The sequence below is a fragment of the Capronia epimyces genome (genome assembly GCF_000585565.1).
Source record: "Capronia epimyces CBS 606.96 chromosome Unknown aczIQ-supercont1.1, whole genome shotgun sequence".
Lineage (NCBI taxonomy): Eukaryota > Fungi > Ascomycota > Eurotiomycetes > Chaetothyriales > Herpotrichiellaceae > Capronia > Capronia epimyces.
In genome coordinates this window covers 3,551,578-3,570,397 of record NW_006912904.1, presented here as the reverse complement: position 1 = coordinate 3,570,397, position 18,820 = coordinate 3,551,578, and the positions used below count along the sequence as shown (strand labels likewise).

At 53.0% G+C, this 18,820-nt stretch overlaps 8 protein-coding genes across 8 annotated transcripts; 3 read left to right on the top strand and 5 right to left on the bottom strand.

The window, feature by feature from the left end:
- Nucleotides 1-416: 416 nt before the first annotated feature.
- Nucleotides 417-2,044, bottom strand: A1O3_01295 (cyclopropane-fatty-acyl-phospholipid synthase; the record flags this gene model as incomplete). The annotated part of the gene is made up of 2 exons (XM_007731443.1): nucleotides 417-1,880; nucleotides 1,940-2,044. The coding sequence occupies 2 exons, from the start codon at nucleotides 2,042-2,044 to the stop codon at nucleotides 417-419; spliced, it is 1,569 nt and encodes a 522-aa protein (XP_007729633.1).
- Nucleotides 2,045-2,401: 357 nt separating this feature from the next.
- A1O3_01294 (uncharacterized protein) lies at nucleotides 2,402-3,811 on the bottom strand (the record flags this gene model as incomplete). Its single annotated transcript, XM_007731442.1, has 5 exons — nucleotides 2,402-2,475; nucleotides 2,524-2,846; nucleotides 2,896-3,575; nucleotides 3,622-3,671; nucleotides 3,721-3,811. The coding sequence occupies 5 exons, from the start codon at nucleotides 3,809-3,811 to the stop codon at nucleotides 2,402-2,404; spliced, it is 1,218 nt and encodes a 405-aa protein (XP_007729632.1).
- A 487-nt stretch (nucleotides 3,812-4,298) lies between these two features.
- On the top strand, nucleotides 4,299-5,558 carry A1O3_01293 (uncharacterized protein; the record flags this gene model as incomplete). Its single annotated transcript, XM_007731441.1, has 1 exon — nucleotides 4,299-5,558. The coding sequence occupies one exon, from the start codon at nucleotides 4,299-4,301 to the stop codon at nucleotides 5,556-5,558; it is 1,260 nt and encodes a 419-aa protein (XP_007729631.1).
- A 537-nt stretch (nucleotides 5,559-6,095) lies between these two features.
- On the bottom strand, nucleotides 6,096-7,737 carry A1O3_01292 (uncharacterized protein; the record flags this gene model as incomplete). The annotated part of the gene is made up of 2 exons (XM_007731440.1): nucleotides 6,096-6,602; nucleotides 6,661-7,737. The coding sequence occupies 2 exons, from the start codon at nucleotides 7,735-7,737 to the stop codon at nucleotides 6,096-6,098; spliced, it is 1,584 nt and encodes a 527-aa protein (XP_007729630.1).
- Nucleotides 7,738-8,247: 510 nt separating this feature from the next.
- On the bottom strand, nucleotides 8,248-9,398 carry A1O3_01291 (uncharacterized protein; the record flags this gene model as incomplete). The annotated part of the gene is made up of 2 exons (XM_007731439.1): nucleotides 8,248-8,591; nucleotides 8,648-9,398. The coding sequence occupies 2 exons, from the start codon at nucleotides 9,396-9,398 to the stop codon at nucleotides 8,248-8,250; spliced, it is 1,095 nt and encodes a 364-aa protein (XP_007729629.1).
- Nucleotides 9,399-9,902: 504 nt separating this feature from the next.
- A1O3_01290 (uncharacterized protein) lies at nucleotides 9,903-11,620 on the bottom strand (the record flags this gene model as incomplete). Its single annotated transcript, XM_007731438.1, has 2 exons — nucleotides 9,903-10,603; nucleotides 10,654-11,620. The coding sequence occupies 2 exons, from the start codon at nucleotides 11,618-11,620 to the stop codon at nucleotides 9,903-9,905; spliced, it is 1,668 nt and encodes a 555-aa protein (XP_007729628.1).
- A 611-nt stretch (nucleotides 11,621-12,231) lies between these two features.
- On the top strand, nucleotides 12,232-13,074 carry A1O3_01289 (uncharacterized protein; the record flags this gene model as incomplete). Its single annotated transcript, XM_007731437.1, has 1 exon — nucleotides 12,232-13,074. The coding sequence occupies one exon, from the start codon at nucleotides 12,232-12,234 to the stop codon at nucleotides 13,072-13,074; it is 843 nt and encodes a 280-aa protein (XP_007729627.1).
- A 1,255-nt stretch (nucleotides 13,075-14,329) lies between these two features.
- A1O3_01288 (ATP-binding cassette, subfamily B (MDR/TAP), member 1) lies at nucleotides 14,330-18,532 on the top strand (the record flags this gene model as incomplete). Its single annotated transcript, XM_007731436.1, has 3 exons — nucleotides 14,330-17,798; nucleotides 17,851-18,118; nucleotides 18,175-18,532. The coding sequence occupies 3 exons, from the start codon at nucleotides 14,330-14,332 to the stop codon at nucleotides 18,530-18,532; spliced, it is 4,095 nt and encodes a 1,364-aa protein (XP_007729626.1).
- Nucleotides 18,533-18,820: the final 288 nt, after the last annotated feature.

Genomic DNA, 18,820 nt, shown 5'->3' with positions numbered 1-18,820 from the left:
GCTTAGCCTCAACCTCCACTGGCACGGACAGGGTGGGAAAGCTGCCCGGTAAGGCCGTCGACTCTCAATGCCGCGCGATACACAACTGCTCTGCTCGCTGGACCCGTATGGACAAGACCTGCTGTCGTGAAGACGATCAAGGCAGTACCTACTGGGCGAGCTCCGTTCCGGCCCCTCTCACACTGTCATACGAGCACGGTTGTCGCGTAGAATCGACATTACAGCATATGCATTCACTAGCCACACCTCACGCTACCGTACTATATGAGCCACATCTATTCTTCCTTGGTATTCTAAATTTTTGCCCTCCCTTCTGCCTGCTCCCCCTCCTCATGAATGGTCATGATGACACCCCGTTGGGCCGTTCGGGAATCACATATCAACAGACCTGCCGGGCTGCGTTCACCGGTCTTATTCTATTCACTCTTGACAGCATTCCCGAGTGCGTTCACACCGAGACCCGTCTTCAATGCCCCCAAGCGAGTCCGTCCCGCCTGCAGCGCTGCGTGCAAACCGAACTGGGTCTCGACACCTTCGATACGGTGCGTGCTGTTGATATTCTTGACCAACGTGATTTGGAAGCACGTGGCGCTACCTTGGCGAGAGATGATGGTGGAAAAGGCCAGAAAGAATTCCCAGATGCGGTACCACCGTTCGCCATACTTGGCTTTGACCTTGTCTTGGTTGCCAATCCAGTTTCGGTACCATCGCCACAAAGTGGCTGAATAGTGAACGCCAATCGTGTCAATGCCCTTGACCTCGAATCCTGCTCCTTCCAATTTGTCGATGACAAAGCCCAACGGAGTCGAGGCATCCGCACCGGGGAAGATGTACTTGTTCATGAACAAGCCCCAGATGAGGTCTTCATACTGCCACGACTTGCGCAGTCCGGCGTATTGCAGAAAGAAGATACCATCATCATCCAACATGTTGTGGACTTGGGTCAGGAACGCCCCGAAGTGCCGGACACCAACATGCTCGGCCATTTCGAGGCAGGTAATCTTCTTGTACCTACCCTCGGGGACCGGGATGTCGCGGTAATCCATGCACAAGATGTTGCTCTGGTCATCCGCAATGCCGGCTTTTCTGAGACCGTTATTGCCCCATGCAGTCTGATTGCGGCCGAGGGTGATGCCGGTGACGTGAGCACCGTAGTTGACGCTCGCATATTTGGCCAAGGTGCCCCATCCGCACCCAATATCGAGCATACGCTCTCCTTTTTGTAGGCCAATCTTTTCGCAGACGATGGCAAGCTTGTTATCCTGGAGTTCCTCCAGCGACTCTTCCCGGTGGATGTCCGAGATGATGCCAGAGGTGTAGATCATCCGAGGACCGAGGAACCAGCTGTAGAAGTCATCCCCACGGTCATAATGATCCCGAACCTGCTCCTCGTCCTGAGAGCGCGTGTGCATGATGACCTCAGGGATCATACCAGTGAAGAAGAACTTGAACAGGCTCAGGGTGAATCGAAAGTTGGCCCAGTCGTGCCTGTATTCCAAGGCGTCCAGACAGTCTCCTTTGAAGTCAACCTTCTGGTCAAAGTACATTTCGTGGAATGTCTCCATTGGTATGCGGTGCTTGCCATGATATTTAGCACGGTCCTCTTCACTGCGGAAATGCAAGTAGTGTTCGATAGGACGTCCCGGCAGTAGGGCCTTTTCGTTTTTCCGAGGAGACAGTGAAGACGCTACGGTCCAAAAGCCCATCAAAATAGGGATAGAGGTAAGGGTGGCAAGGAAGAGGGTGGTGTACAGTCCCCCATGGAGCTGTCGAGCTAGGTACGCAGGTACGACGATCAACAGGCCAATCAATACGTAGTTGTTGAACGATTCGCTGCCAGCACCGTCGGCAGGCAGAGGGGCATTCTTGATTGCGGGATACTGATGGTCATAAGTCTCTGTACAACAAGCCGGGGGAAGCTCTCAGGCACCAAACATACAGCAGTAGTACGGACACCGCAGTCTTCAGCAGGTTGCGGCGACGGTGCAGCTGGCGTTTCAATGAACTCGAAGTCCTCAGAGGACTCCGAATGTGTCTTGGCCATGGTGTCAGCAGGAGTATGTCGTGCAATGCTATGGTCGGAGGGTGGTTGAGGAGGTTGTATGTCCGTACTGAGTACTACATTTTGAGTATACTGTGTACAGAAAAGTGGCGGTGGAGCAAAGTCGATGCATGTGCAGATCTCCTTGGTACCTGCAGAAAGTGGGCACCGCCTGCGGCATCCGTACAGTCAAATCATGTTACTACCCGGGAGATACCACTCTGAGGCTGAGCGTCAGGGGGTGATGTCTTTCCTCTGCTAGATGTCAGGCCGCGCCCATTGACAGCTACATGTCATCCTGTTTATGTTCGCTGTTGAACTAGGTGCTAACTAGAGGCACTGCCATGAAATCCCCCCCATTCAGTCATCATCTATCTTGCCAGCAAATTCTCCCAACAGAATGTCATCCGGTGCAGGCCCGCGGTTGTTGCGTACTATCAAAGGTCAGCAGAGAAGGAGACGGAGAAGGGGTTTGAACTTACTCCATTCAGTCTCAACCCGGAGGAAAATCCACATCCATCTGCGAATAACCTCCAGCAACTCCATCAAAAAGATGCCTCCTTCCAGGTCGTTAAAATGATCCAAATGCGGCGAAAGCTTGAAACTCCAGGTGCACCGTAAAGCTAGATCGATGATTATCGCCGTATAGTACACCTCCTTGGCATGAAAATACCGGTGGCGCCTCAGGCCATATGGATGTTCAGGATTGTTCCTCTCTTTGCTGGAGGAAAAGAGAGACAGATCCCAATCCTTAGCCACGTCCCAGTAGAAGGAGTAAAAGGAATTGATGAAGACAAAAAGCAGCCTGAACCAGTTAGACAAAGGTCAAGGCAGAAGCGCGAGCCTGTACATACCATAGTCTAAACAATCCAGCTTCGCTGGTGTGAAACTTTTTGGGGTCATAACCACGTTGCGAAGCGCTCAGTATGATGACAGGAAACGCGCTAGCATATTTGAGAGCGTTTGCCAAATGTTGTCCCCCCCAGCCCGTCGAAGCCATACGGTTCCTTCGAACCCGAAAATACTCGATCAGACATTGTCTCAACCGAATCATGCTGGGGATGCTGATGATTAACGGAACCAGATATGCACCGCCACACCCACGATCCGGCTTGGCTGTGCTGGCTGTGTTCCTGGAGAACAGCATACACGTGGACACAAACAGGTCTCCCAGCACTTTTGCATAACTCGTCAGGACATCGGCCAGCAGAATGTCGCCGAATTTCCCATCTTGAACTTCTGCCAACCCGCCCAGACTGACTCTTTTCAATGTACGGAGAAAGTGTAGGCGACCCGAGCGCGACATGCGCTTAAATGGTAGGATAAAGCATAACGTGAGGAACAGGAGGTAAGACTGCGGAAGAATTTGCCAGGAGAGAGCGGCTTGTTTGGAACGTTGAGTAACAGTCCAGAACAAAAGAAGAGAGCCGACCAAAGGGACCGTAAGGATCGTAGCAAGTCGGTACGTCGAGTGGTGGTGAAGAACATGGTGATGCGATTGACGAGCAGGGTATCGAATGAGCGCTGGGACATCCTGAAGCAGTTAGATGACGGTGGTGATCTTGCTGGACCAGGCATACAATCTTAATAAGGTGCAGATAATGCAAGTTTAAGCCCCAACCCCAGATTCCTACCCAAGTATCAGTCGCGTCAGTTCAGCACTCAAGCAATCGCCGTACCGAAGACAATTATAATCGCGACCCTGTAAGGGAGTGGCAGAATAAGACTAAAGGCATCGACCTCTGGCTCGACAGCCGGGTCACCGTCCATGTTGGCCGAGGATTATCATGCTTCAGTTCCACGAGCAGATACGCAGAAAGGCAAAAGGAAAAGAATGGTAGGTCAACGACAACTAAGGTAGAAAGGTCGAGGACGTTGGGAAAGTCGCATGCACACTTGTCAATTGCGCGTGTGGACCGTCTACCCATTTGGGGAAGGTCCGACCGCCGCTTTGAAGGAGGTGGATTTCTTTTGGAGTTTGGACCCCTTTTTCGACCGCAGCGACGCTTATGATCTGCCATATTCTCTGCTATCAATACGGCATGCGAAGCGGCATTTCGCGCCAGCCTCGGCTTCCACACTGTATGAAAGTCGTACTCCATTCTCTACTACTCTCATCGGCATCAAGCATCCATCGTAACGGTATACATCAACAGACAACTCGTGGGCCGCAGCACACTTCCCCTCGGCGCATCGAAACTCACGGTGCATCCTCCACAGCCACCTTCCACCTCTTATTCCGAACCTGGCTGGCAAAATGTCGTCCCCTACCGCCCCAGGGTCAACGGAATACCCGTTCGCGCCATCGCCAGACATATTACGCACGCACGAAAAGGACGCATATATGATCAGCCAGGTATCCTCGGAAGCATCAACGATTCTGCGAGCGCTTCTGGGCGCCAGGGTAGCGCACAAATACTCGACCACGACGAACCATCTGAGCGAGCTTCTGTATCTCTGCCTGACCACGCTGCTGGGCAACCGGACGTTGGGCGAGGAGTACTGCGACGTGATCCAAGTAGAGGCCGACACGCTGCGGCTGGCGGGCCTGGGTCGAAGGGTCGGTTATATTGCCAGCGTGGTGTTTGCGCCGTGGGCGCTGGGAAAGACATTGCCCGCGCTGCGGAGGAGGCTGAGGAGCAAATTGGAGGGAAATATCGAATACGCCGAGAAGCAAGCGGCAACGACGACAACGAAGAAAAAGAGAAATACCAGAAGCATTCAAATCCAAAAATACATCCTAAACCAACTAGATACTCTGACGTCGCCGAACCCGGTTTACGCCCTCAGCCTGGCCACGTTTTACTTCACGGGAGCATACTACCATATCTCCAAACGGCTGTTCGGGCTACGGTACATTTTCACCAAGCAGATCAAACCGGACGAGCAGCGAGTTGGATACGAGGTTCTGGGGGTCCTGCTTGTGCTGCAGATCGCTGTCCAGACGGCGCTGCATGTTCGTGAGACGTACCTGGAAGCCAGGGGTGCTGGTGCCGGTGCCATGTTGAGTAGTTCTACACCTGGCAGCAGCGGCTTCGGCGGCCATAACTTGAATGGCGTAGAGAGTGGCGCCGGCCTCACCGCACCGCCTCTCTATGTTGGACACGGCATCGAAGTGCCGGTTCTGCCCCAGTCGCATTCAGCATCAGACGATTCGCCATCCCACACACAAGCACAGATCCTCTCAAACACTGACTCTGACATCGATATCGACACTCCTCCACACTTCCCACCTGGCCTTGCAGCCACGACATCGACCCCGATCCTGGACAACGGACGAGCCCGCTACGACTTGAACGACCCAGACCTCATAGCCTGGATCTCCGACAGCCAGCAGCGGAAATGCACACTGTGTCTGGAACCGCTGCGCGACCCTAGCGCCACGACGTGCGGCCATGTCTTTTGCTGGACCTGCGTGCAGGACTGGGTCAAGGAGAAGACCGAGTGTCCACTGTGCAGACAGAGCGTGCTGCCGCAGAAGATCCTGCCTTTACGCTCACCCTTGGCGTTACGGTAGTTGGTAGCGGTTAGCTGATGCTGGTAGCTGGTAGCTGGTAGCTGATGCTAATGGCTCATGGCCAGCTGCCACCTGGTCCTACTGTAAAATGTCAAGGTTCACGGACCAAAACACCAACATCAAAGATCTCATTGCCTCCCTAGTATAGTATAGTATAAACATACCTACCTGTACACTCAATATACCCACCCTTCATTCTTCCCGACAATTCCGTATTCTATATTCTCCACACGTGCCAGTCATTGAGAGCTGGAGGCTTAGGGCTACAATAGGTACATCAACGAGGTAGCCAGCCCGACACAAACACTCGATCAACCAAATTCAGATAGGCTAATGTTCATCAAATTAAATCCAATATAAACATACATCTTGCATCTAGTACAAAGCGTGTACTCCCTATATACGCCCAGAAACCGGTCACATGCCGGTAATGCTTCTCTACGCTTATTCAAGCCCCTATCAAGATTCCACGCCTTGACTATGCATAATCAGAAGCCAGACCCAACCCCCAGATGGCAGCGTGACCGTGGCCGTCAATCACCCCCTGGGACACTGTTCGTTAGAGCTAGACTGCAGCAGTTTCGTTTTTGGCAGCTGGCTGATTGGAGTCGTTAGCTTGATCCCCTCGGCCTCCTCTTCACTGATCAAGCCTTCGAGTTCAAACTCTTCTGCGTCCCGCACTTGCTGGCTATCCGTCGCACGGTGCCGGGGGAGCCGTATGGATCCATTTATTGGACCAGGTACGTTGCCGTTTGCGTGGTGAGTGGGAATGACTGACAGTTTCCTAGAATGCCCAGGAGCCGAGGCGCCCAAGCTCCTGGATGAAGTGCTGCGGTGGGAGGAGGGCCGAGTTCCATTGCTTTCGTCCTCGGGCCAGACGTGCGAGGCGTAGACATATGACAGTATGTTGACGAAGAGATACAGCAGGAATGCGACTGAGTAGAGAATCAGGATATAGCTGACGTGCGTGACTTGAGCACCGGATAACAGCTCCATCTGTTCCTCGGTCGCACCCATGAACATGAAGCCGGAGGCGTAGAGAAGCTGCAGGGGAGGTCAGCGGAAGTCCGTCAATGCTAAAGTGAGAGCGGTTGAAACTTACGAAGGGTGGAAGGTGTTGCCAGCTGTTGACTTCGCCGCCACCTCTGCTGTCTCTAAGCAGAAACGAGATCTCAATGATTCTGGTCGCGCCAGCCGCCATGAGCGTGTATCCAAAGACCGTGTGAACCATGGTACTCAAGGGTAGGTCTTGAGGATGCGCACTCATAGCCCAGCCCGTCATGAAGATGACAATTCCTGGCAGGAGGTTTCGCTTAGGTCGACCGTTCCTTGACCGCGATAGCCAGATTCCCAGCAGTCCAGCGCACCACCACACAATGCCCATGCTTGTATGTTGGAGATCGTTCTTGACCCAAGGGTGACCCCAGCGATGCTCAGTAAAGGTGTTTACGCAGCCCCACGCCGCGATGACGATACTGTCAAAGAATTCTTGACTTCGGCCGGTCCGTCTCAGCCATGCCTGGCCTACGAGCAGCAGAAGTGTCATGATCACGCCGTACGCGATGAAGGCAGACCCCATGATGAAATGAGCCAGGCACTGCCCGAGATGGTCCCCGCGACAGTATCCCATGGCGACGATTCCGCCAAAGAGCATCTGCGCCCAAGATACGATGGGCATCATTTTGCCCACCCAGCTGTGAACCAGGACCACTCCGCGTCTCCCCGATTTCCCAATCTTGCCTCCAAACACTCTCCCCAGCCATCCGCTCTTTTCCTCGAGATGTAACTTCAACCCAACGCCTAGCCCGACCTGCACGACCAACATCAACACCAAGCTATTCGCAAAACTCGCGTGGATATTCGGATGTTTGAACTGTCGACCGCGGTGCATATGACCGAGAAAGTACGCCACGGTGGCAACGACTGTGCCCACAATTTGGACGGGAACGTGCCATCTGCTCTTAACAATGCCCAAGACCATGCCGTACGGGAATATCATGCCAAAGGACAAAATCATGAGCAGGATATGGGTCCAGAGCCTAGAGTCGAGCGGATCGGGGGAGATAGCCTCCCCTTCTGGAATCTTATCGGTATGCCCGCCATGAGCAGAGGCGCTGCCCGCAAGAAGGATCGGCGAGAGGTATAGCAGGAGGGTTTGTTTTGGGCGCAGGAAAGTCATGGTCGCGGACCTTGCGGAGAGGAGATCGGGAGAGTCGGGAGGAGCAGGCACAGGTTGCCGGTGATCAATAGACGCTCATGGCAAGTCGATAGGCGCGCGTTGGTGGTTGGGGAGTAATTGAGAGGGACTGCAGTATGGGAGGCGATGATTTCCTGGACTGATGCTGTGGTGCTGTGGTGCTGCAGTGGAAAGACTGCGAGTGACGCCGGCGCAACCGGCGGGAGTCTCCACCACGGCAAAATGGGGGTGGACTGACCAACCTCACGATGGTGATGCTAATCACATATCTACTGGGTGTCTACTATATTCCTCTGTACTCTCACGGCGGTGGTTACTACCTGGATACCTCCTTGCACATGCATGTAGCCGTGTCACTCATTGTTAATTGCTGAGAGGAGAACAGACTTGGGTAGACCAAGGCGAAAGCATCATCAATACTTCCAGCTCACACACCACCATGGTATCTAACACCTTGCCTCCATCACATCCAACACCCGGGGGCTTTCAGCTTCAGCCTTCGTTGAAGATGCTGAACTGCTTAATCTCGCACGCCGGCGAATCCTTCTCTACTCGTCCGCACTGCGCGCAAAACAAGGACTGCAGATTGCAAACCTCATTGAAGGACTGGCACGTTTTGTTGTCTACCTTTGCCTTTCCACACTGATTGACTTGTTTGTAGCATTTGACGTTGCTGCTGAAACATTCCGCCTTGGTCTGGAAGCCGGCCAACTTGCCGCAGAATGCCTCATTGAAGACAATGCAGCCATGCTCCGCAGTCGAGAATGGACTGGTCCATTTCGGTCTGCGGTACCAGCCATCGGCTTCCTCCCCAAGACACTCTCCGACCGTCACAGCTTCCAGATCTGTTAGTCGATACGACAAGGCATGCCGAAGGCCATATAGCACATACCTCTCCACCTTCGTTGCGCCACCCGCTCCAAGATATGCTTCGTCAGATCGATGGCCGATGTTCGGATTGTGTCGTGTTGGATGACTAGCATCCTACCATCCTTGGCTTCGACGCTCTCCAGGATACGATCGAAAGCTGCAGTCATGGCGGCAAGGTCATTCCTATGCATCCAGTCGGTGCTGTCAAAGGAGTACGATATAACATGATATCCGAGAGCTTTCATATCTCCCAGACACCCTGTCTCGTTGCTGCATCGGAGGTACGGAGGTCGCATGTAAGTCGGATATTTGTTGAGAATGTTGGTCAAAGCCCGCTCGTTTTTCAGCATTTCGTGCTTGCGGGTTCTCGAAGACATCTTGTTCAGATCTGCATGAGACCAGGTATGGGAAGCAATCTGATGGCCTTCCTCAGCCATGCGTTTGATTAGGCGAGTCCATCTCGCAGTCTGGTCTATTTCCCCCTTGCCGTTGCTGTTGCCGGCCACGAAGAATGTTGCTTTGGCACCCGCCTCCTTGAGAATATCAAGAAGCTCCTCCGTGTTCTCAGTAGGACCATCGTCATAAGTGAGAGCAACCACTCGCGGGATTTTACAATTGGAGATGATGCTGCCATATGCAATCGCACCTGTGAGTCCGCGGTCATCTGCGGAGGTGTTGTATCCAGCAGGCGTTGCGTCCGAGTCGCACCGGCCGAACTCGGTCTGGCAGATATTAGGGACTGCACAGTAATTCTTCCCGACCCCCTGTGCCATGTTAGTGTGCCTCACGAACCTGAGGGCAAGAGTAGCTGACACAGAAACCGGCCTGGGAGCAGCATTCGGGAAATGTACACATGCGGCTGCCCCCATCCTTTCCACAGGTTTTTTCTGGAGGATTGTTGGACCCATCTCGGGCTGACAAGGCAAACGGGGGCAGAAATGAGCCAGAGGTAGTGGAAAGAGTGGTGGCAAGGGCGACACTGGACGGCGGTCTTCTACAAGGCGCATAGAGTGGCAACGGAAACTGACCGAAGGCCGCCCCCTGGGAGAGAAGGAGCGCAAGTACAAAGCCTGCATGCATTGCGCTGAAGATGCGGTCGTACATATGCGGATAAACGATCATGGTCGAGAGATGTGAAGGATGTAGAATTAGATGACGGGAAGGAAAAGAGACAAGCTCTTGCGACGGAAGTACCATGCATAGCACCTGCCTGTCCTACAGAGATCCTCTCCAGAATTTCGCGTCGGTGCCGAAGACGGGCAGCGCAAATCTTCATCTCACATTTCCTTGCGTTCTTCGTCTGGCGTAGCTGGAAGAGAATGAAAAGTTGACTCAGCAGCATCCCGTGTGGGTGTCGGCGATCGGATACTCTCAGCCTCGTGCCTTTCTTCGACACTCCCATTCAGCGAGACTTTGTCAAACCCGTCCACGGGGGGCTGCGACTCTGACGTAGGTGATACAACTCGATTAGGATGTCGCGGTGGCAGTGCGGGAGGTGCACGCTTCGGTACTTCCACGACTCTGGCTCGTGCCACCATTGGGACCGCGGTCTGGATTTCGGCATCCGATTCCATATCTGAAGGAGATCCCTCGCGGTGTCGCGAAAGCCCATCTTGCTCATCTTCCTCGTCCACCTGCTGGCTGTGTTTTGTGGGAGGGTCGATACCTTGCCCTGAGTTTCTGTTCGGACTGCGTCCAGCACTGTTTGCCTCGTCTTCGTCCGTTTGAGTTGCTCGATCGACACTGGCGAGGCTGTGAGTACTATCTCTCCAATTTCGGCTCCTGATTGAGCCATCAACACTCCGGCGCGAGAAATGTGCGAAGATAGGGCTGGTCGGGGCGGGTCTGAATTCGAACACTTCGGCACTAGGCCTTTGATGTGTCCCGGCCTCCCGAATTGTCAGTCCTTCCGCCTCCAACGCCTTGACGCCGTATGGATCGGGATCATCTTCAGCGGGAATACCGAAGGTGGGTGCTCCTAGGCTGGTCAGCACGCACATAATCGGAAAAGCGTTTGGAAGCTCTTACCTTCGGTCAGGAGCTCCATATCACTGGGGGCTAAACCTTCTGGAAGCAGACTATCGTCAATCAGGTCACCCTGTGCCGCTTTTAATGTATCCAAAAGCACCTGGTATTTCTCGGCTGGCGGATACCGAAGTTTGCCAACAAGAATATCCGATACTCCCACCCGCTCACCGTAAAATCTTTCATTTTCGTCAGTTCGCTCAATCACAAGGTTCCCCTCAAGGGCAACACCAGCATAGAGGCCGCGGGTCTTGACATATGACCAAATTGGGGACTGTCGTTTGACGATCTCTGTGTCTAGAGCGCCTCCCATTCCGACGGGCCCAGCTGCAACGCCTACTTCTGTGCCCAAAGTGCACCGTAACTTAGTGAACGCCTCCAGGGCCTTGTATGAGTTTATGACCAACACTGTGTCATAAATATCGACTCCTGCAAGAAATCCAAACGACAGATTTTGCGTCTGGATGCCGCTGGGAGGACTCCATTCTCCGGTTTCTGGGTGTCGCGCAACCAGCACACCGGCACCGCCAGAGCCTCCAAAAAGCCAGCCGGTTCGCATGGTTGTATATATCGCCAGGCCGACACACTCTTTGATGACCTTTGTAGGAATCTTTTTCAACACCCTCTGCTTGCCTTGTGGAACACCGTCTGCTGTCGCCTTGCGATTTTCTATCAGCTTCTCTTGTTTCTCATCGACTTGGTCGTAAAATCCATCCTTGCAGAAGCCGCGCAGAATTCGGGCCGCCTTTTCGGATTCCTTATCCAATGTTGTCGGCCAGAAGGCTTCGGAGCCGACTTTGTTGGACAGGCGGTTTACTGGGGCTCCAAGCTTGTCGACGACAGCATAAGCCTTGTTAAAGCCAGGTTTGAGAGCCTTCGTGTAGGCGGTGCTTGAGTAGTCCTTGGTCTTCTCCCATATGACTGCGCCGGTAGACGTCCTGGACGAGGAGGCTCCTGGAGAGTCCGCCATGGTGCGAGGTGGCTGGTGTTGAAAGGATTGCTCAATATGCAAGGAGTTTTCGCTAGGACATGCTACTCCGTACACGGCTGACCACGGGGTACGGAGGGTACTTTTCGCATGTCGTCGAGGTTCGAGGATCACAAAGCGTGAAATAGGGAGAGAGACTAGCGACCTTCCAGCCGCAGAGGCAGACGACTTTGGCAATCCGGTGGCCGCCGGATAGTCAGATACTATAAGTTAGCTGCAAAAGGACCCTGGGCGGCAACGTCACCACGTAGTAATTAGTAGTAAGCTGCTCCAAGCGGGACATCTTAGTCAGGGTTCAAGTAAGCATGTCGGGGGCGACGGCTGGGAACATTTGGGCACCAGACGCATGCTCGAGGCAAATCCATAGGGCACCTTATAGGCTTCCCGGCACCCAACACGCACCTCGGCTGATTCACGACCCCCTTGACTTGGGTCTGGATGTAATCATGTGCACACCACGATAGACCCATGATAGTCGACTTTCTCTTCTCACCAGCTCCCTATCTTTGTCGCAGGACTACTAGCCCTCCTGGGAGAGAAGACAGTTTTGCATCGACACATTTGCCACGCAATTAATCAAGATCAGCAGCAGTATGCCGCCCATTCCGCCTCTTTTCGTCCTCCCAATTCCGCTGTCGGTGGCAACCTCGTCTACCGACAATCAGGAGGGAAAGTTCGTGTGCACACAGGCTGCCCCTCAAGTCTATCTTCTCTCCTTCGAACACCGTCCCGACAATCGCCTCACGCCAGCGTTCAATCAAACATTTATTCTAGCACTCGATATCATCGAGCACCGATTGCCCCGTGGGGTGGTCATCACCACATCCTCCATCACCAAGTTCTATTCCAATGGCTTGGACTATGAGAACGCCATTAGGGATCCCACCTTCTTCGCGGACAGCTTATTCCCCTTGTGGCGCCGTTTGATCACCTGCCCGATGCCAACCATCGCTCTGTTGAACGGGCACGCCTTTGCTGGCGGCTTAATGACGGCACTCATGCATGACTACCGCATCATGAATCCGCACAAGGGCTTCTTGTGTCTGAACGAGCTCGATTTTGGGGCGCCTCTGCAGCCTCCCATGGCCTCAGTCTTCCGAGTGAAACTGAACATGACAACTTTTAGAAATATGGTCCTCGAGAGCAGGAGATTCCCGGCGCTGGAGGCACTGAAGGAGGGGATCATCGACGGTGTTGGTGGTGTCGACGAGACCTTGGCTTTCATTGGAGAGATGAAGTTAACCCAAAAGGCGCAAGGGAGGTCGTATGGGAAGATTAAGGAGGAACTGTACCGGGAAGTGGTCCGAGATTTGGACGAGGCAGCTGATGCAACGAAGATACTGACAGCTCGAGACCTGGACCGAGACCGCAGGAATCTGGAAGCGAAGAAGAGAGTCGACGATTATCAGGCTATACTGCAGAAAGCCAAGCTGTGATAGAAGCGAGTTGCCTCCACTAACAGTGTGCTCATTGATCACGGTGTTTATTGTGTTCTGATAGCAGGTGAACTGGTACCCAACCAAGCATGCTTTGATAAACGTGTTAAGACTGGGAGACCTACGGCGTACTTTTCAAATGATCGATCATCTCCGGTGGGACACCTAAGAACAATCGCATGTTCCAGGCTGCAGCATTCGTAGACATGACCGAAAGCTGCCACCTACATGTATGGGAGATATCGTATTCGGATTCATAGCTGCCGCAGAAAAGAATTTGAAAACGTCTCTGTCACGATGAGATATGCGTCAGGCACCCCGACAGCATTGGTCGATGATGACTCCATTCCAAGAATGATGACTCTTTGAATATACGGAGTACACTGGCAGAAGTAGCAGGTTCGTGAGGTCTTGGAAAGGCCTTGATGTGGTGCATAAACCATACAGAGTAGCCCTGAGCACTTGTGCAGACTTGTGCGCAGATTGCGGGCGCAGTTTGTAACCCTTCTAGGTAAGTGTTGCGAAGAACATCGGCTGAGGGCTCTTTACATAGAGGCACCTAAGCCCCCCACCAAACGCCCGGCCCTTAGCGCTGCCCTCCACGTTGTACCATTTGCCGCAGGCTCCAGCAGTTGAGATCGGGTCAGAGCGAATGAGATGCTGTGAGATGGGTTGAGTTATATCAACGTAATCGTCGGGGTTAACTGCACGGCCTCCGTGACGAACTAGTAGGTAATTCCAGGCCTTAGGAGCCGTCGCAGCTTGCCTCGTACTCGTTTACGTTGCCCAGATAGTCGTAGTGCCATAGTGGCGCATTCAACAGGCCTAAGGCTCCCCCTTCGGACCTGGGCCTTCGGGCCCGTCGGGGCTCAAGGGTTGTTTGTTGCATTTATCGCCTTCCAAAAGTCCCAGAACCCAGAACCAAGGACTCCGTATCTCATACATACATCCTCGCTAATAGCACATTCCCGGTTCCGTCTTTCATTTTACTGTTGCCTACTGTTTGGCATATATTTGCTCCTCGTCTCATCCATCCTGCGCCTGAGCAGCGTACAACCATACTCAAATCCCAGTCGGATTGCACCGCCAAACTCGATCGCTACAGGTATCAGCATCCATACTCCCTACGACCAGACTCCCTTCCTGCGCATACTCCTTACCCCTTTCGACGAAGAGAGAGGCTGGCAACATGATGTGCTGAGCCGGTGTCAAATCGGGACTATCCTTAAGCCGTATTGTCAAATAGCACCACATCATGAATCCAAGCGGGCAAGGCGACCTGCCAGTCGGTGCCGCCGCTGTCGACCAAAATATAGAAGAGAAACAGAGATCGGATCTGGGGATCCCCACACAACAAGAGAAGGACACAGAACTACCATCTTTATCCGAGAAACAGCCGGTCACACCCGTCCCTGCGAGTCCAACGTCTCCCACTGCAATCGCGTCGTCGTCCTCGAATTCGGACAATGGGCCAGAGCTTGACAAGTATGACTCGAAGATTGTCCAAGTTCGCGAGGTGCAAGAAGGCGATGAGGCATTCGCCCATCTACCTGAGCATGAGCAAGCCGTACTGAGAAGACAATTGTTCACTCCCGATGTCAATGTTACCTACAAGAGTCTATATCGGTATGCCACAACATGGGACTTGGTCTTCATTGCCATTGCCTTTGTTATGGCCGTCGGTGCAGGGGTGGTCCAACCCTTGATGACGGTTGTTTTCGGAAATCTGAGTGGAACATTTCAAGGTCTCTTTCTTGGATCGCTCAAAGAGTCGTTCGATTCCATCTTGAACCGATATGTCCTGTATTTCGTCTATCTGGCCATCGGGGAGTTTTTCCTGGTTTACATCTCCACCGTGTTGTTTATCTACACCGGCGAGCATATCACGTCAAAAGTGCGAGAACAATATCTGAGGGCGATTTTGCGGCAGAACATTGGGTACTTTGACAAACTGGGAGCCGGAGAGGTCACTACCCGTATCACCTCGGACACAAACCTTGTTCAGGAAGCCATCAGTGAAAAGGTCGGATTGACTCTGACAGGCGTCGCTGCCTTCTTTTCCGCATTCGTCATTGGATTCATCAAGTTCTGGAAACTGACTTTGATCTGTATGTCCACCGTCGTGGCCATCGTCCTTATCATGGGCGTCGGTGGGCGAAGAATGGCCGGATGGAACAAGAAGTCTCTATCCTCCTACGCCGTCGGTGGGTCCGTGGCTGAGGAAGTCCTGGCATCGATTCGCAACGCAGTGGCTTTCGGAACCCAAGATAAATTGGCAAAGCAATACAACGTCCACCTCCTTGAGGCCCGGCGATGGGGTATCCGTAGCAAGAGTATGCTGGCCTGCATGATTGGACTTATGCTTTGCCTCGTATTCTTAAACTACGGTCTAGCATTCTGGATGGGGTCTCGATTCTTGGTCAGCGGCGAAACAAACCTATCTCACATCCTTACTATTATCCTGGCCGTCATGATTGGCGCCTTCTCTTTTGGCAATGTCGGGCCCAACATCCAGCATTTCGCAGCTGGTGTTGCCGCTGCGGCAAAGATTTACTCCACAATTGACCGGGAGTGTCCCCTAGATCCACAGTCAGAGGCAGGCGAGAAGTTGGACCACGTCGATGGTACTGTTGAGCTGAGAAACGTCAAGCACATCTATCCCTCACGCCCTGAAGTTGTGGTAATGGAGGACATCAGCCTCGTGATCCCCGCCGGCAAGACCACCGCTCTTGTCGGCGCCTCTGGGTCTGGAAAGTCGACCATCGTTGGGTTAGTTGAGCGTTTCTATGATCCAGTAGGCGGAACGATTCTGCTGGATGGTCATGATATCAGCACATTGAACCTCCACTGGCTTCGACAACAAATCTCGCTAGTGCAGCAAGAACCCATTCTTTTCAGTCAGACCATCAAAGACAACATCAGAAACGGTCTCACTGGATCCAAATACGAAGATGAACCAGAAGAGCAGCAGACGCAGCGTATCATCGAAGCTGCTAAAAAGGCCAACGCACACGACTTCATCTCGTCTCTTCCGGAGGGGTACGATACTCATGTAGGTGAGCGTGGTTTTCTTCTATCCGGAGGCCAGAAACAACGGGTTGCGATTGCCCGAGCTATCGTCAGCGATCCAAAAATCTTGTTGCTTGATGAAGCCACATCGGCCCTGGACACCAAATCTGAAGGGGTCGTTCAGCAAGCTTTGGACGAGGCGGCCAAGGGTCGGACCACCATTGTAATCGCTCACCGCCTTTCAACCATCAAAACTGCAGACAACATCGTGGTCATGCAGAACGGCCGTATTATCGAGCAGGGCACCCATGACGAATTGTTGGCACTGAAGAAGGCATACCACAGCTTGGTGTCAGCCCAGCACATCTCCAGCACTGATGATGACCGATCGGAAAGGGGCGATGGAATTGGTGAAGAGGAGCTGACGCGAATCCAATCATCGAGGTCGGGGAGTGCGGCGGCAATGGCTCCTGAGGACATCAAACTCGCCCTTGGAAGGACTAAGAGTCAGAAATCCGTATCCTCCAAGGTTCTTGCAGACAGGCAGCCCCAAGAAGATGCCAAATATCCCCTCTGGACCCTGATCAAGTTCATGGGAGCCTTCAATCGTTCAGAATGGAAGATTATGTGTGTCGGTTTTGTCTTCACCTGTATTGCAGGAGGCGCCCAACCAGTCCAGGCAGTCTTCTTTGCCAAATCCATCGTCTCACTATCTCGACCGCTCAGTGAGCGACATCAGATCCGCCACGACGTCGACTTCTGGGCGTTGATGTATCTCATGCTTGGTTTGGTCGACTTACTAGCCATGGTCGTGCAAGGGATTGCGTTCGCATTCTGCAGTGAAAGCTTGATCCAGCGTGCTCGTGACGGTGCATTCAGAAGGTTCCTGAGACAAGATATCGCTTTCTTCGACGAAGAGCAGAACTCGACCGGTGCTCTGACTTCTTTCCTGTCCACCGAGGCAACTCACCTGGCATCAATATCCGGAGCGACTCTGGGGACACTCCTGAGCTGTGCAACAACACTAGTGGTGTCAATAGTGATAGCCCTCGCCGTCGGCTGGAAGCTCGCGCTGGTCTGCATGTGCGCATTACCGATCATCCTTGGAACTGGATTTTTCAGGTTCCGAATCCTGGCCAAATTTTCTGCCACTGCTCAAAAATCCTACGAGAAGTCCGCCGGATATGCCTGCGAACACACCAATGCCATCCGGACCGTGGCGTCTCTGACTACGGAGCGGCAGATCTATCTGGAGTACAAGAACCAACTTCGAACTCAACTACGGCTTTCCCTCAGATCAAATCTGCGGAACTCGTCACTTTACGCAGCATCGCAATCGGCCATGTTCCTCGCCTTCGCCCTAGGCTTCTGGTACGGTGGAAGACTCATGGGCCGGGGAGAGTATGGCATGTTTCAATTCTTCATTGTGTTTTCTGAAATCATTTTTGGTGCGCAGTCTGCTGGGACGGTGTTTTCCTTTGCAGGAGACATGTCGCACGCAAAGAATGCAGCAGACGCGTTGAAGAAGTTGTATGATCGCAAACCAACCATTGATCCATGGTCGGAAGATGGTGAATCCCTCACCGAGGTTGAGGGCAACATCGAGTTCAGGGACGTCCATTTCCGATATCCAACCCGGCCGGAGGTGTCGGTTCTTCGTGGTCTGAACTTGACCGTCAAGCCGGGCCAATACGTTGCTCTTGTTGGAGCTTCTGGTGAGTCAGTCCCTGCACGCGCTTTTCATAGATCTGACCACATTGTCCACAGGCTGCGGCAAGTCCACCACGATCGCGTTACTGGAACGCTTTTACGATCCACTAGCCGGCGGAGTCTATGTGGACGGCAATGCAATTTCCAGCCTCAACCTCAACGACTACAGGTCAAATCTAGCACTTGTATCGCAAGAACCAACACTGTACCAAGGCACCATCAAAGAAAACGTGCTGCTTGGTGCGGACAGGGGCGAGGTCAGTGATGAACGTGTCATTCAGGCCTGCAAGGATGCAAACATCTACGATTTCATCATGTCACTGCCGTAAGTCTTGTTGTTTGTCCGGTACACGTGCACGTCAGAAAGCTAACCCTTGCTAGCGATGGTTTTGCAACTGAGGTTGGTAGCAAGGCTACCCTGCTATCTGGAGGGCAGAAACAGCGGATTGCTATCGCTCGCGCTTTGCTCCGCAATCCCAAGATCCTTCTTCTGGATGAAGCAACATCTGCTCTAGACTCCGAGTCCGAAAAGGTGGTACAAGCCGCCCTCGACCACGCTGCCAAAGGCAGAACCACAATCGCTGTGGCACACAGACTTAGTACCATACAGAAAGCAGACATGATTTACGTCTTCGACAAAGGTGTGGTGGCAGAATATGGCACCCATTCTGAGTTGATGGCGCAGAAGGGCCGCTACCGCGAACTAGTCAGCTTGCAAAGTTTAGAGAAGCGGCAATGAAGCACGCGGACCTGGGCAATAGGAAACAAGACATTGTCCATCCACAGGAGCTGTCTGACGGGTTTCTTGTCAACATACCATGGACTCCGTTCCATGTAAAAGATGCACAAAAGGAGATGACGTACTCCGTTCCATGTACATGTACACATGAGCGCGGCGCTGCAAGGGCATGGCTGATATGCTCGGGATAGGGACTGGAAGGCTCTGCCCTTGCTGCATGACTTAAACTCCCCTCTGCTCAAGGCAGGTCGACTCGATTCGACTCGATCAAATCCACTATTTTACAGA